This window comes from Equus caballus, chromosome 5, assembly GCF_041296265.1.
Source record: "Equus caballus isolate H_3958 breed thoroughbred chromosome 5, TB-T2T, whole genome shotgun sequence".
Taxonomy (NCBI): Eukaryota; Metazoa; Chordata; class Mammalia; order Perissodactyla; family Equidae; genus Equus; species Equus caballus.
In genome coordinates this window covers 13157884-13170411 of record NC_091688.1, presented here as the reverse complement: position 1 = coordinate 13170411, position 12528 = coordinate 13157884, and the positions used below count along the sequence as shown (strand labels likewise).

General features: G+C 40.7%; 1 protein-coding gene across 4 annotated transcripts in view; it reads right to left on the bottom strand.

Moving 5' to 3' along the window:
* RASAL2 (RAS protein activator like 2) overlaps positions 1-10564 on the bottom strand; it is a 364089-nt gene extending 353525 nt beyond the window's left edge. For 3 of the 4 annotated variants that reach the window (XM_070266178.1, XM_070266179.1, XM_005609568.4), the window contains exon 1: positions 9669-10564. In XM_070266178.1, coding sequence (XP_070122279.1) covers positions 9669-9870 — 202 coding nt within the window. In that variant the 5' untranslated portion in view covers positions 9871-10564. 4 annotated transcript variants of the gene reach the window in all.
* Positions 10565-12528: the final 1964 nt, after the last annotated feature.

The following is a 12528-nucleotide window of genomic DNA, read 5'->3' as shown; positions in this document are numbered from 1 at the left end:
ACAAAATTCAGTTATTAACACAGTACTAGACTTTTGTGGGTGAAAAGAGGAAAAAGAAAATAGCAGGGGGCCGGGCCAGTGGGACAGCAGTTAAGTGCCCACATTCCCCTTTGGAGCCTGGGGGTCGCCGGTTCGGATCCCAGGTGCACACATGGCACCGGTTGGCAAGCCATGCTGTGGCAGGCATCCCACATATAAAGTAGAGGAAGATGGGCATGGATGTGAGCTCAGGGCCAGTCTTCCTCAGCAAAAAGAGGAGGACTGGCAGCAGATGTTAGCTCAGGGCTAATCTTCCTCAAAACAAAAAATATTTCAATATATTGAAAGTAGCAATACAGAAGTAGGACTTAAAATTATGAGCCATACTTTCATATACTTGTGGCAGTAACTGCTTTCCAGGAAGGGTGTACCAATTTGGCACTAAGTCTCCGGTCTTTAAAAACACACTCTTCTAGGAATTCAGCCTAAGGAAATAGTTAGAAGTTCAATTCAAAGACTTCTGCACAAAGACAATCAGTAGACTTAATATAACAATTTTGAAAAATGTTAATGCCCAAAACAGGATAATGGTTAAATAAGTTATGTTTTAAATTAGAGTCACTAACAAATTATACTTTCATACTATAAAGCCCCATAATAAAGCAGCGTGATACTGGCATATGCATATAGACAGACCAACAGAATAGAAAACCTTGAAATAAACCAAAATACAAATGGCGATCTATCTAGTAAAGATAGAGGAGTCTCAAATCAGTGGGGAAAAGATGGATCAGTCAACAAGTAGTTTTAGGACAACTGGAAAGCCATCTTCCTAAAAATGAAATTGTACCTATATCTCATATCTTCTATCAGAATGAATTCCAAATGGATCAAAGATTTAAATGTGGAAAATGAAACAAAGAAGTACCAGACAAACCATGGGAGAATTATTTTATAACCTCAGAATGGGAAAGGCCATTCTAATTATGACATAAAACCAAGAAGCTATAAAAGAAAAGACTGAAACACACAACTGCTTAAAAATAATTTCCTCATGGAGTGAAAAAAAAAGACAAATGAAAACACTGGCAACTAATCATCACCGATACAGGGCTCTTCATTTAATATAGGATGAGTTCCTACAAATCACTAAGAAAAAGATCCAACAGCTCAATAAAAATGATCAAGAGATACATACAGCTCACAGAAAAGGATATATTTAAATGGCTCTTACACTTGAAAAAATATTCAATCACATTTAATGTAAGAGATGTGAAAAATTAAACTAAGACTATTTTTTACCTTTCAGATTCTAAGATTTAAAAATTCATGATAATTCCCTATGTGTGGGGAGATAGGTAATCTCATACATTGCTGGTGAAATATAAATAGGTGCAACCCCTAGGAAGAGCAATTTGGGAATATTTTTCAAAATTACAAATACATGTTTCTTGACCTAGCAATTCCAATTCCACGAATTTTTCTTATATAGGTATACCCAACCAAAATTGCTTACTTTCAAGATTATTCACTGCACTATCACTTGTACCAGCAAAACCTGGGAACTGGTTAAATAAATTATGACTTATCCAAGCATTATGCAGCCATAAAAAGAATGAGGAACTGTTTTACAAGTTGACAGGAAAATATACCCAATATGTATCAACAAGTGTGTGTGGAGGGGGGAGGTGAGGGAGGAATAACACAAGGTGCAGATAGATTCCTATAATGGGTTATCACTTATGTAAAAAAGGAGGGGCCAGCCCTGTGGCCTAGTGGTTAAGTTCAGCACGCTCCACTTCAGCAGCCCAGGTTCAGTTCCTGGGCGCAGACCTATACCACTCATCAATGGCCATGTACATCACTCACTGTGACGGCGACCCACATATAAAATAAAGGAAGAGGAGCACAGATGTTAGCTCATGGCCAATCTTCCTCAACAAAAAGAGGAGGATTGGTGGTGGATGTTAGCTCAGGGCTAATCTTCCCTCCCAAAAAACAGGAGAAAAAAGCATACACAAAGTAAAAACTATGATATCAATTCAGATATAAAGCAATTAACAACTGGCTCCAGACCCCCAGCACACCCAGCCAACCTCCTTTTTGCAGGCCTGCTCTAGTCATTTCATTAACCTTGCAAAAACATGACCCAGGATTTTTTTTAACTAAATTTCTCGGACTCCATTCTTGGCAGAGTTTTTACACATCTATTTATCTGCTTCTATGTGGATGGAATAGGTATGGAAGCATAGCCAAGAATTTCAAACATTTATTAATTGTGTAGAAGGGACAATGATTGCCTGCCAGATGGTAAGAAAGAAGTGGAGAGGAGGGGTGAGAGATACCTCATGGAATATCTTTTTATACCTTTTGAACTTTGAAAGAAGAAAATGTATTACCTATTTTTAAAATTAAATTAAAAATAAGAATATATTTGAAAAAATTTTAAACATTTTCAAAACATAAGAAAATACACTGTTAAGAGAAAAAAGGCAGGATACAAAGTATATGCACTATGACACCAAATATGTACAAAAATGTACATTTGTACACAGAAAAGACTAAAATAAAATATTAAAAGAGTAGTTATCTCTGAGACATGAAATTACAGACGATTTGGATTTTCTTTGGATTTTCTCATAATTAAAAATCCTTTATATTAAACACAGATTTTATTCAAAATTAGAAAAAGATTAATTTTTTAATGATATAAATGAGAGAGGTTAGAAGTTAAAAGGAAAGGTAGAAAGTTATTAGGTATTTCTAAGGTTCTAAGTATCATAAATGAAACATTCAAATTTCCTTAAAACATCACTTCCAATTGCAGAATAAAGAATTTAGGAAAACAGAGAAGAAAAATATCTAATCTGCCCTCTTAAGGATCACTATGAGATTATTCTCATCCTCCTACTTTCTGGATGTTTTGTCCATTTTTGTTTTCTGTTACCTAGGTAATGGTACTTCCAGCATTTCCCTTAAAGACTGTGAAACTAACAATCTGGTATTTCTCACTGTCGAGTTTTCCTGACCTTCAGCTTTGAAAGGCCACCTCCCTAAGGGAAAGCAGTAAGATCTAGATGCTAAAACAGGAGGCTAAGGAATCTGAGGTTAAGAGTTCTAATCCTGACCAACTGTGGAATTTGTCTCCAATTTTGGGAATAAGCTAAACTTCCTGAGCCAGTTTCCTTAATGAGGAAACTTACAGAACTGTTTTGAAAAATATTTAGGACTGTCAACTTTGAAGTTTCTTTGTAACTTTTCACACTAACCTCCTGAATTTTGTTCTCCTGCCTTATGTTAAATACTTTCCTCTCTAAATTTTCACCCTCCCAAACAGTATCTGCAAGTGTTATCAATCTCTTAGACTCAGGAGTAGCGTAGGGGGTACTTCTAGAAAGCCTACTGAAAATGACACAACATGAATAGAACTTGAGCGATGTTGAAGACAATTGATGGAGGAATAAAAATACAATCACGATCTAAATGGGACCCTTATGAGCAAAGCAGACACAGACGACTAAGTAATGTAACCAACACTTGGTAAGGGAAGGTAAAACTTAGACTCCCAACATTTGAACCCTGCATAGAGATAAGGAAGATGACTTCTGTATCACAGGCAAGCAAATGAAATGCTGTCATGCCTTCAAGGGTTCAATTTTTATTTCTTTTGTTTACCAGACACCCACTAACACCAAGGCACTGGGCTTCCTGACGGCTTTTCCCTACTATTTGCATATCAGGTACTTCTTGATGGCTGCCTGTCCACTAGAAAATAAGCTACATTAAATCTGTAAACGGTTCTCTACCTACAGGTCTTGAAGAGCACCTGATAGCCTTCAGGAGGAAAGGTGTTTTTAGGAACATCAGAGAACAATTATCCCTCCGCCTAGACAGGACAAAGCAAATTCAAGTGTCCTCTGCACACTTTAAACTCCTCCTCCTTGTTAACAAGACCAAACACCTCTCTACTTACTTAAAAGTTATTCCAACAGGGAGGGACAAGGGAGCAGACAGCTAAATTTTTTCTGGATTAACTCAGTCATTAGTTGAATGCTTTTTTGTGGTTCACCTGCTTAAAAGGTGATCAAACCACTTTGTGCCACTGAAGAGAGGAACTGTGAAGAACAATTACATAAACCCTCCCTTCAACTTACCTCATCCTTCTTCCTAATGAAACAAAGCATTGGAAACCGCGGCCTTGCCACCATTTCCTTCGTAATCTCAATAAAACCTACTTTCTCTGTCACGTGAATCTCTTTTCCTTAGCAAATAAGAAACTGATTTCATTCAACATAACTGGACACAACTGTACATCATTTTTAAAGGTGTATGCACTGAATTTTATTATCTGAACAAGATAAAGGCAATCATTATAAACTATTATGAAATAAAGAAGGGCGTTCCAGAACGTCATATAATTTACGTCAGATAATTTGTACAGATCCTCAAATCCACACTTACAATTCCTAAACCCAGAAAGCTCTGAAAACCAAAGCTTGTTTCATAACTTCTCTAGCAGTACAATCTGACCTACGCCAACAAAACCATACTTAATGTGAATATTCATTTGTTTAATTGCAGAAATATAACATGACTGATTCTTGGATGTTGCTCCAGACCCCAATAGGGGGTTTATGTCACTGTATATATACTATATTTCCTGAAATCAAAAAATTTTGAATTCTCAAGCACTCTAGTCCAAACAATTTTGAAAAACAGATTGTGGACGTTCCCTTCTTCAAAAATATTTTCATTCTTTGAAAATGAAATAGCAATAAACCAACAGGATAGACAGTAGAAAAATACTAAGATGTTATAAAGGAAATTGTCCATCATCTGTAAACATTAATAGAATATACAATTTAAATGAGATATACAAATTTTCTCTCAAAGGAAGAAAAAAATGGGGCTATCTGAAATCAATATAATTTAAGACAAACAGCGTGTGCCTAGGCATTCTTGGAAGTTCTTATTTTAGTAAAGAACTGTCTACTCTTAATGTGTATAAAATGTATTTGGTGATCGTGGGAAATTAATGTGTCAACATTCAAAGTCAATGCTACAACCTAAGTACTGAACACAAGCTTAAGACCCCAAGAATTCCTAAAGTATTAATACTAGTTTGTAAACATTCAATGAACAGTACTGAGGAAATTAAAACACTTAAGTAACATGAACAGGTTTTGCGATGTAATGGGTACACATTCACTGATTTTCTTCTAGCAACCAATTAACCAGACAGAGCACACAAAACTTTTAGTCTTGGTAGAACAATTTCATTCATCCACAAATTTAAAAAAACAGGCGTCAGGAGGTGCATATATAAGACATGTAAGAATGAGTGATTCGCTAAGAATATTCAAAGTTAGTTATGTTAAGAACATTTTGTATAAGGCCAGTGAGTCACATCTAATTCATACTGAACCAAAATGAAACAATTTCCTGGACTTTTACTGGTTGCAACATTTTAAGTAAATACACAGACAATCTCCAAAAATGCAATGACATATATCTCATCCTTGTCTTAATTCGTGAAGAATAAGCAACATTATTTACTACAACCAGGTTTAAGACTTCTGCCCCCATCAATTCATATCCAGTTCACAAGAAATTCTTACCAAATTCCCATTGTCACACTTCTAGAATTATATGGTATTTGATGCAGATGATTAATTCCCTTTTTTTCTGCTCCCTGAAAGAGGATCAGCCTTTAGAAATTTTCCAGCAGGTCCCTATCAGTCATCAATAAACAATGAGATGCATACTAAGCTTAACAGAAAACAATAATGTTAATGTTATTTATTTTATTGGCTGAATATTTTAGGTAAGACCTGCTGATACTATTAAAATTAAAAAGTATTTGATTTCTTGGTGATCACTTTATTGTGATAACAATATCTCCCTTCTAGTTATCCAAGAGCACATCTGTGCATACACTTGCAGACCTGTTGTGCTGATGCCTGCAGAGCTCCAATGCAGCCACCGCTAGAGAGGGATATCTTAAATTTCTCCCAAATAGTGCCCTACACTTGCCATCCATTCATGGTAAAGTAGTTAATTTTAATGTTCTCATTGTTTACCAGAAAGCACAGACAGTGAGGCTGGCTTTGCTGCTCCCGTTTCCTTTTGCTAGGCTGCTGAGCTTTTTCAGCCAATTGACTTTGCTTTGAGGCTATAAATATCCGAAAAATGTTCTGCATTTGATGCTCTTGGGTTCTGCATCCATATTTAGCTGTTTGTGGCATGCCTTTGTTTAAGCTACTCTACCACCCATACAGTCAGGTTGAGATCTGAATGGTCAAAGGACAGATGGATCAACATTCAACAGACAATAACTTACTAATAGCAAGGTACCAATCTGCTAGACACAGTGACAATAAAGGGGGTGGCAAGATAGGAATACAAAGATAAACAAGACAGACTCCCTGGTGTCAAAAATTTTATAATCTTGACAGGGCACAAGCACAACTTATTATAATACTGGAATAAAACAAATGAAACATTTTACAACTAAAAGAAAATGAAGGATAAGACAGCATAAATATTTTCTTAGCTGTGTCTCAAAGATGTGCATTTGTTTGTGTTCTAAATATAGATCCACCTATTACAAAGCTCTGAACATACTCCAAAAAAGTTTTCCAATAACAGCAATCCACAAAACTCTGGATACACGTATTATCGACCACAGAGCCAGACCTATCAATAGGAAACTCAAAACAGTGCCCAGTCTTTACATTTTGCTTCAAGTGAGGCAAACTAATAAAATATTGTTCCTAAAAGATTCTGTTAAGATATTCTTTGGGGGAGGGGTACTTTTGTTGTTGTTGTTTGTTTGCATACTGATTTCAAACATAAATCTATTGCAGAGGATGTGCACCACAGCCAGAAGCCAGCAGCTCTTAACACATCTCCTTATTTTGCACCTTATCTTTAAAGCCCCCATGGCTATTTTAGGTTAGGTCTCAAAACTGAATGAGCTAGACCTGAGCAAGAGCCCCATCCCCACCTTCCTATCATTGTGAAAACATTCCAAACAAATATACATCTGCCCTCAACATGTCTTCTTTCAGAACTCAGTTCATTGACCTTTTGATAAAAGTGCTCCCCAGGATCCCCTGACAATCATGATTTAAATGCATTAAGTTAGGGGCTTGCTTGATGCCTGGCCCCAAGAGTTAAGCTGGAACTGGTAGGCCAAGTTGTAGGTAAAATAATAGGCCAGGCCATAGAATCAGACAACTCTAAAGCTAAAATGGACCAGAGACACCAATTACTCCAGATTCCACATTTTATGTAGAAACCTAGACCCACAGAGTTAAAATTACTTGCCCAAAGTTAGACAACCAATTTGTGGCAAAGGCAGAATGAAAACCCAGGTTCTCAACCCCTAGTTGTATGCTCTACACTAGTTTCTCATTTCTGGATTTCTTTAAAAAACATTAGACTACACTCATCAAAGTCTCTTTAAATTGTGTAGAAGAACCTAAATGTTCCAAAACAAAGAGGTTTTTGAACACACAAAACAAACAAGTAAACAAGAAAACCAAAACAAACCAGTATTTTCCAAATTGATTTTCTACATTCTATTCTTTTTCTTCACAGCTTTTCAGAGTTACACAATAAGCGACTTAAAAACTAGCTAAGGACACAGAACAGCCAAGAGTCATTCAGATAGTTTTGGAATATTTACATCAAACTAAAGAGAACAAAGGAGTATCCAGGATGAGCTGCCTTAGAGGAAGGAAAGAAGCAGTACTAAACAGTAAATAAAAACAAGTTCTGGTTAATTGATAGTGAAGGAAAAAAGTTACAACGCAGTGGAAAGTCTGTAGCTTGGCTCTGAAATACACAGTATGTATGTGTGCATGAGAGAGAATATATACATATGTATATGTATACACATATATATTCAAGAATATATGTGTATACATATACATGCACACACACACACACTTCTCACAAATCCAGCCCTAGGAATGAACAAAAACAAGCACATGTTTTTATGGGTTACGCGCAAAGAATGATAGTTAACACTAGGTCTTGAAAACCAGACGGAACAGTTTTGGACAATAAAATACTGAATTATATTATATACATAATCTTGTAGTAACATGGCCCTATCTCTAACTTCACATAAAAAACAATATGCCAAAGAAGTGTGTAAGGATAGGAAGGAGAATAGAATGAGAAAATGTTGTAACCACAATATACCCTAATTCAAGCTCATTTTCAGATTCTCATCAACCTCTGTTATAAATTATCAACTAAGCGGGATTAGCAGTGGATGGAAAATCAGGCAGTAAAGTTTTTAATCTGCTGAGAATGAACTCGGTGACCTTGCATCATCTCCCACTCCTTTGCTTTAATTCTTTCAGTTAATTAGAATAACATCAAGAAACATTTTATAAACATCCAGCAAAATAAGTGGTGCATACGTAAATCCTTAAGAATTGGCTATAAGAATTACTGGATTTTTAGAACTGAAAGGGTCATCAAAAGATTATTTAATCCAATCCACTCATTTTACAGATGAGGAATCAGAGGTCAAAAAAGTGACCTGATCTCCCCCAAATCACAAAGCTACTTAGTGGCACAACTGAGACAAAAACTCCAATCTCTGTACTCTTGGGTCTGTGGTCTTTCTGATAGTGATAGACTTGAAGTGAAATCAACAGAACTATGCAGAGAGACAACGTCTAAATCTTGGTCACTCCTGAATAGTAAATACATACCCTGTTCACAAGGATGAAGAAAAAACAACATAATGTACTTGATGACTGCAGGCTTTGATGCACATGACTGCAGGATAACATCTTAACGTTGTGTTTGATCCCAGGTGCCTCAAATTTGCTGTCTTATACTCAGCCACATTACTAACGTGTTTTGTGCTCATGTGAGCTAAGTAATAAACATCGTGACGTTTCAATATTTTGGAAAGCCACAACTCAGTCCTGAATGCCAGGCTATAAATCCTTGGGCTATGAGTTTTCAAAACCAACGTGGTTTTAATGCTGCCACAAGGCTCACTCTAATACAATCTCATCATTCAGTTTTAATTAAAGAGGTGGTTACTAGGAATACAAAAAAGGGAAAGTTTTAGTGTGTTCATCACTTTTAACTTGCTGAGTAGCAACCCAGTCACTTTACAAAGAGAATCAGAAACAATAGTGCAAGCTGAAACAATCCACACCCCCTGGACTAAGAGGTTGCCTTTGGAAAGTGAGGTTCAGAAAGAGGTTATAGATGAGTCTCTTCCCACCAAATAAGTATTCTGGGGTTTTCATCTTATTATTATCTTATCCTCTGCAAAGCTTTTTCATAGCATCTTGGTTTCCAGTCTTGCCTCACTCCAGAGAAAGAAATGAAACCCCATTCACTCGCTTTCATGCCGTATTCTATCATACCTTCTTGAACACTGGCTGACAGTTCCCGGGAAGTAATCGCCTAAGAATTAAGTCTGCAAAGCCCAACTCAACCTTAAACTTACTGCAGGTGCCTGAAAGGGTCCAAAGACCACTCTGAGTCACATCTCTCTCCCCAAGAGCTAGCGTGGAGAAACTTGTCAGAAACGCACCCCAGGACAAAAAGGGATGTAGGAAACTGACCCGGGAGGGATGGGACTGAGACTAGGGGATGAATTTAGCCTGAGCAAAGAAACACCAGCCTCTACAACGGGCCGTGGTCCTTACCGTACACCCGGACCCAGCTCTGCTGCTGGCACACGGACTCCAGAAGGATCCGATCCAGCATGCCACCGGCCACGGCCCCACTGACTGGGACAACCGCGTCCAGCTCCTCCGGGGGCAGCGGCGAGTCGGACTCCAGTGCCGGGTACATCTCCGGCCAGGACAGCGCCTCTGCGGCTCCTCCGGACGACGGCGAGAGCTCCATGGTGCCCGGAGGGACGAGGAAGCGGCGGCGGCGGCGGCGGGGCGGGCGCGCGGCTCGGCGCCCTGCCCGCGGGGAGGAGGAGGAGAGCGCCGCGGCGGGGGCAGGACCCAGCGGCGGCCGGCGCGGAGCCGCTCACCTCCGTCCCCGCCGCCCACTGCCCGCGGCTCGGGCGCCGCAGCCCACCTGCAGCCGGCGGGCGGAACCCAGGCCGGGAGGCGGATCCAGCGTGGCCCCGGCCGGGGGTGGGTCCGGGCTCAGGTGTGGGTCCCTCCCGGGAGGGGACGTGGAGGACCCGGGAGGGGCGGCTCGCCCGCCTGCTCCCCCGGCGCCGCCTTCCTTAACCCCCGCCGGCGTCTCTCGCGGCCAGACCCGGCTCGGGCTGGGGCTGCGGGGAGGCCGGCAGGGCTGGGCTGGGCTGGGGGCGTCGCCGCCAGGGGCCGCCCCCTCTGACCGGCTCTCGCCGCCGCCGCCGCCTCAGGGACTCCGAGTGTCCGCTCCCTCAGCCTGAGGGGGGCCGGTGGCCCCGGGCTCTCGTCCGCCTGTCCTCAGCCCCCACGCAGGAATGAGCCGGCCCGCCCCCCCTAACTCTCAGGCCACGGCTCCCGCCGCGGCTCCGGCTCCGGCTCCGGCTCCGCCGCGGATCCCACAAGCCCGGCAGCCGCGGCGGTGGCGGCGGCAGGCGGCATCCCAGGGTGATAGGCCTGAGCAATCGAGGGCCGAGAGCCGGCCGCGTGTGCAATCGAGTAATGAAGCAGAGGAGGAACTGCCACCGAAGGCAGGAAAAATCGGACCCCGAATGATTCGTCTGGCCAGTCCCGCTTCCCCTGCAAATCCCCTTCCCCGACCGCCCAGCCGTGCGTGGTCCCGGTCTCCCGAGGCGCGGCTGCAAGTGGAGGCGGCGTGGGGAGGCGGGGAGGGAAAGGGGTGCGGGAAATTTAAAAAGAAAAGAAAAGAGTTTCCCTTTCTCCTCTTCTCACCCTTTTCCTTTTATGTGTGTATTGATGTTTTTATTTGTTCGGACCAACATTTCTTTCTTATTGGACGAAGAGATTCGGAGAGGTTGCTTTATTTTACAGTCACCCTAGAAGAAACGACTCCTTCCTCCCAGGGAGGAGAGTTGGCACCGGGGTCTGGGATTGTGGGATATGTGTGGGATCCGCGCTCTGCGCCCTGTCCGCGCTGAAGCTGGACTTGTCATCGGTTTAGAATAGCATGGTTAAGAAGTGTCGTGTGGATGGATGGACGGGCCTCGCAAGCACATGAAATGCTCGAAAGCCCAGTATTGACCAAACATGTTTCTCTTTTTTTGCCTTTGATCTTTGTGCAATTTGTTGGCTTCTTTTCCTCTCATGATGTCACTTGTGTTTTATTTTTGGTCTATTGGTGGACTCTGTCTCCCTTGACCTTGGCTTTAATTTTGTGCCCACTCAAGGCGGTATTCACCAGTTGAGGTTTAAGAGATTGCTGGCAATGTAATAATAACGTTAAAATTGAAAATAGTGTCTTGCACATAGTAGGTCTCCAACAGTGTTTGTTGAACATGGTTACTTGAAATGGAGCAAGAGTTCCACAAGTATATGTGGCTTCCTTTTTTAACACTTTTTGGGGGTTATTTTAGTGGTTTTTTTCCCCTCATTTGTCCCTACTTTGCACAGAGACTGGTCTACAAGTGGAGATTTTCATTTTCTGGTTTTGTGGGATCCTGGTGTGTTGTTTGGGCTTTTCAAGAGCTATGAATATGCATTTTGTAATTTTCTCCAAACTCTTATTTAAAGTCACAGTATTTCAAAGTAGAAAGTGGCTTTAGAGATAATCTCATCCTGCCTCTTGTTTAACAGGTGAGGACACTGAAGAACAGCCAAGTTACCTGGCAAATCAACCATGAGTATAGATAGGTCTGCAATGTCTCAGTGATGTTGATTACTCCAACTTCGTTCCTCAAGAAACTTTTTGGTTAAGTTTGCTGATATGTGGCTTGGTGATGTATTGGAGTGATCATTTCCAATAACTAGAACACTGATTTCTTCTAATCTGTCTTCATAGTCAGACTTCCAAGTCTAAACCATCATATTCTTCACTGCTTGAGTGGACAAGGGAAGGTGTTGAAGCTCAGAGACTACAGGGTCCAGCACTGAACAGAGCTAGAGCATTTTTATTTATACTAAATTACTGTTGAAGTCATGGTAACAGAAGTCAGAGAGCAAGTGAATAATGGGCATCAGATGTACAAATTTGAGCATCTCTTTATTAGTCATATAAGGAATTTATTTTCCCAAGCAATTATCTCAAAGCAGCATTAGGAGTGGTGTATGAAACATTCACAGAAGTTTTTAATCAAGCTTGCTCTCTCATGGCATCATCCATTCTTGAGCTGAAGAAGCAGCTTCTGCCAACCCTCAGGAATCCTACTTTCTTCATCTAGACTCTCCAAATCCTGGTCCCTGCTTCACCTCCCCATTCAGACCCCAGACTAGCTGCAGTGCTTATCTAGTCGCCTAAGTAATAGTACATCTGGAATTTATCTAATGTTTATAATTTAAAGAGAAAATACTTTTACACCCTGAACAATAATTCTATGAGATAAGTACAACCAGTATTTTTTAAATCACCATTTAGCCTATGAAAAAAATTGAAGCATAGAATTCTATGAAGCAACCT